Below are 3,835 nucleotides of genomic sequence, written 5' to 3'. Positions count from 1 at the left end.
AAAAAAAAAAAAAAAAAAAAGCAAGCAAGCAAGAAAAATAATAATAAAAGCAATGAAGGGGTAAAATAAATCAAGCAAAGGCTGGGTGCCAGTGGCTCACGCCTGTAATCCTAGCTACTCAGGAGGCTGAGATCTGAGGATCAGGGTTCAAAGCAAGCCCAGGCAAGGAAAGTCCTGTGAGACTCCAATAAACCACTAGAAAACCGGAAGTGGCACTGTGGCTCAAGCAGTAGAGCGCTTGCCTTGAGCTGAAGAGCTGAGGGACAGCGCCTAGGCCCAGAGTTCAAGCCCCATGACTGGAAAAATAAATAAGTAAATCAAGCAAAGTCTTGCCTAGGCAAGTGACAGAGTATAGCAAGAAGTATTTTCAATTCATTTGGAGAAACAAATTCTTTTATAACTAAAAGAGACATTCAAAATAAAAAGAAGTGCCTTATTGTTATTCTGGTTTCTTCCACACTTACCTCCTTGCTGTCTGTCACAGGAACCCATTTAAATATCCGAAGGGATGTGTCACCCACAGTCACCCACTTTTTCTCCCTAAAGAAAGACATTTCTTAATATTAACAGCAGAATAAAACCAATTTTCTGTCCATTAACTTGTACTTTTCCATTTCTCAAGAGATCACCCTTGAACCTGAGATGCCTTCTGAACTCCCATCGAATTATTCTTGGAGCTGGGTTGGGGAAGGCATTGTGCAGCTTGCAGCTGGAAGATCGCTGGGGGCTGTTGGGGGCAGAGAGTAAACAGCACAAGTTACTCTTTTTTGGTCTGAGACCAGGACTCAAACTCGCTATTGAATGCTTGCTTTCACTCACTGGCTGGCACTCTCCCACCTGAGCCATGCCTTAAACCCACAAGTTACTCTTTCCTTTTTGGGGGGGGGGGTCTGGTCATGGGGCCTGAACTCTGGGCCTGGGCACTGTCCCTCAGCTCTTCAGCTCAAGGCTAGCGCTCTACCACTTGAGTTACAGCGCCACTTCCGGCTTTTTTCTTTTTGCTTATGTGGTGCTGGGGAATTGAACCCAGGGCCTCAGGCATGCAAGGCAAGCACTCTACCACTGAGTCACCTTCCCAGCCCCAGCTCTTTTCTCTGCCATTTGTGAGCCCCAGGGAGAGGAAAGGCTGTCAGTCATTTATCAGGGAGAACCCTGCTCATCACCAACCTAGGCCCCTTTGCACCAAAATGACACTGGAAGTCACTTAGAGATTTCACTGCCAGTGGGGCTGCTGGCAACAGCTCTCCCTTCTGTACCCATAAGCTTCTGCCAGTTTCTTCTTGCCCTTGTTCAATGGCATGGGATTTTCCTTATTTTATACTGTTTTGACCTTTCATCTAATTTACAAAGTTGTAACTTCAATAAAGATTATAGGCAAATAATGCATAATGTCTTTTCTACTAATAATATAGATTAGCAGAAGTAACATAGGGGAAGAATTTTTTTGTGCCAGTACTTGGGCTTGAAATCAAGGCCTGAGCATTGTCCCTTAGCTTTTTTCCTTCAAGAATGGCACTCTGCTATTTTTTTTTGGGGGGGGGGGTCTGGTCGTGGGGCCTGAACTCTGGGCCTGGGCGCTGTCCCTCAGCTCTTCAGCTCAAGGCTAGTGCTCTGCCCCTTGAGCCACAGCGCCACTTCTGGCTTTTTTCTTTTTGCTTATGTGGTGCTTTGGAATCGAACCCAGGGCCTCAGGCATGCAAGGCAAGCATTCTACCACTGAGCCACCTTCCCAGCACGCACTCTGCTACTTGAGCCACACTTCCATTTCCAGCTTCTTGGTGGTTAACTGTAGACTAGGGTCTCATGAATTTTGGTGCCTAGGCTGGCTTTGACCTCAGCTTCCTGAGTAGCTAGGAATAGGTATAAGCAACCAGCACCCAGATGGTTTCTGTTGTTGTTGATTAAAATAGGATTTTGCAATAGAGCCCACACTGGCAATGAGTCTTCTAATGCCTCTGTCTCAGCCTCCTGAGTGCTAGAATTACATGTTCCACCACCGTGCCCAACAGATTTTTTTATTTTTTGGTCAGTCACAGGGCTTGATTAAGGGTCTGGGTGCTGTCCCTGAGCTTTTCTTCTCAAGGCCAGTGCTCCACAAGTTTAAGCCATAGCTCCACTTCCAGTTTTCTGGTGATTAACTGGAGGTAAGAGACTCATGGACTTTCCTGCCTGGCCTGGCTTTGAACTACATTCCTCAGATTTCATTCTCCTGATTAGCTAGTATTACATGCATGAGCTACCAGTGCCCGGTGTTGTAACAGACTGTTTCTGTGCCAATCCTGGGGCTTGAACTCAGAACCTGGGCATTGTCACTGAGACTTTTCTCCCCCACAAGACTACCACTCTACCACTTGAGCCACAGCTCTATTTCTAGCTTTTTGGTGGTTAACAGGAGATATGAGCTCACACCGGCTTTCCTGCCCAGGTTTCAAACCATGATCCTAAGATCCCAGGCTCCTGAGTAGTTAGGACTATGTGCTTGACTCACTGGTACCCACAGGTGGCTTATTTATATCCCCATATCCTTATCTCTCTTTTTATATACAGCAAGCTCTAGAGATAGGGATACGGCTCTGTGGAGGTAGAGGGCTTGCTTAGCATGACCAATGCTCATAGTACACACACACACACACACACACACACACACACACACACACACACACACGCCATGATAAATTTAGAAATAATTTCTAAAGCTCTGAGAGATAGGGATACGGCTCTGTGGAGGTAGAGGGCTTGCTTAGCATGATCAATGCTCATAGTACACACACACACACACACACACACACACACACACGCCATGATAAATTTAGAAATAATTTCTAAAGGTTAGAATGTGTTTGTGACTTTAACTAAGCATCATTATCCCACAATACTGTGAAATTTGTGAAACTTATGTAATCACTTAATCACAATAAAAAATTGCAAAAAAAATAAAGAAGAAATAATTTCTAAGTCTCCATCTTCCATGTAAGGGTCTCCACAGGGGATAATCATAAGAAAGCCTGGTGCTGGTGGCTCACACCTACAATCCTAGCAACTCAGGAAGCTGAGATCTGAGAATCCCAGTTCAAAGCCAGTCCAAACAGGAAAGTCCATGAGACTGTTATCTCCAATTAGCCAGCAGAAAACCAGAAGTGGAGCTGTGCTCAAAGTAGTAAAGCACTAACCTTGCACAAAAAGGCTCAGGAACAGTGCCCACGCCCTAAATTCAAGCCCCTAAAAAAAAAAAGTGGTGGTGTGGCTCAAGTGGTAGAACACTCAACTTGAGCTGAAGAGCTGAGGGACAGCGCCCAAGCCCAGAGTTCAAGCCCCACTACCGACAAAAAAATAAAAAGAACAAAAGAAAGAAAGAAATAAAAAAAAAAAGACACGTGCTGTGAGTGATGGGTATGGAGATAGTACTATCTTGCTAGTCTGGGGGGGGGGGGATCCAGAATACATATAAAAAAAAAGAGACAGTATCTACCATGGAGAATATTTCAAATTTCAACTCTGAAGTTAAGCTTTGTAGAAATCCTTGTCTCTAAGTATCTTGAGACATGGAATATGGCAGAGATTACCACCATATTCAGAAAATAAAAGCACAAGAAGGAATGAATATCTTGCCTAACTTCACTGTCTAAATAACTGTTAATGTCTCAGAAGTCTATCTAGATCCAATTAAAACTAAATTTGCTGTTCTGGACTTATACCTTCAATACAACTTTTACTTTTTTTGAGAGGGGAACTGGGGTTTGAACTCAGGGTTTTGCACTTGTAAAAGCAGGTAGTCTGGGCTGGGAAGGCAGCTCAGTAGTAGAGTGCTTGCCTTGCATGCATGAGGCCCTGGGTT

At 44.4% G+C, this 3,835-nt stretch overlaps 1 protein-coding gene across 2 annotated transcripts in view; it reads right to left on the bottom strand.

The window, feature by feature from the left end:
• Positions 1-3,835, bottom strand: part of Bcl7b (B-cell CLL/lymphoma 7B) — a 12,649-nt gene that overhangs the window by 6,085 nt on the left and 2,729 nt on the right. The window contains exons 1-2 of one of the 2 annotated variants that reach the window (XM_013031773.1): positions 630-699; positions 465-540 (exon numbers count right to left, since the gene is read on the bottom strand). In XM_013031773.1, the coding sequence (XP_012887227.1) occupies positions 465-540; positions 630-661 (108 nt within the window). In that variant the 5' untranslated portion in view covers positions 662-699. Of the gene's footprint in view, positions 1-464; positions 541-629; positions 700-3,835 lie in introns of those variants that run through there. The other variant, XM_013031771.1, reaches the window with a different exon arrangement.

The sequence above is a fragment of the Dipodomys ordii genome, unplaced genomic scaffold (genome assembly GCF_000151885.1).
Source record: "Dipodomys ordii isolate 6190 unplaced genomic scaffold, Dord_2.0 Scaffold143, whole genome shotgun sequence".
NCBI classification, from domain to species: Eukaryota; Metazoa; Chordata; class Mammalia; order Rodentia; family Heteromyidae; genus Dipodomys; species Dipodomys ordii.
The sequence above is the reverse complement of the archived record's forward strand: the minus strand, read 5'-3'. Positions and strand labels throughout refer to the sequence as shown.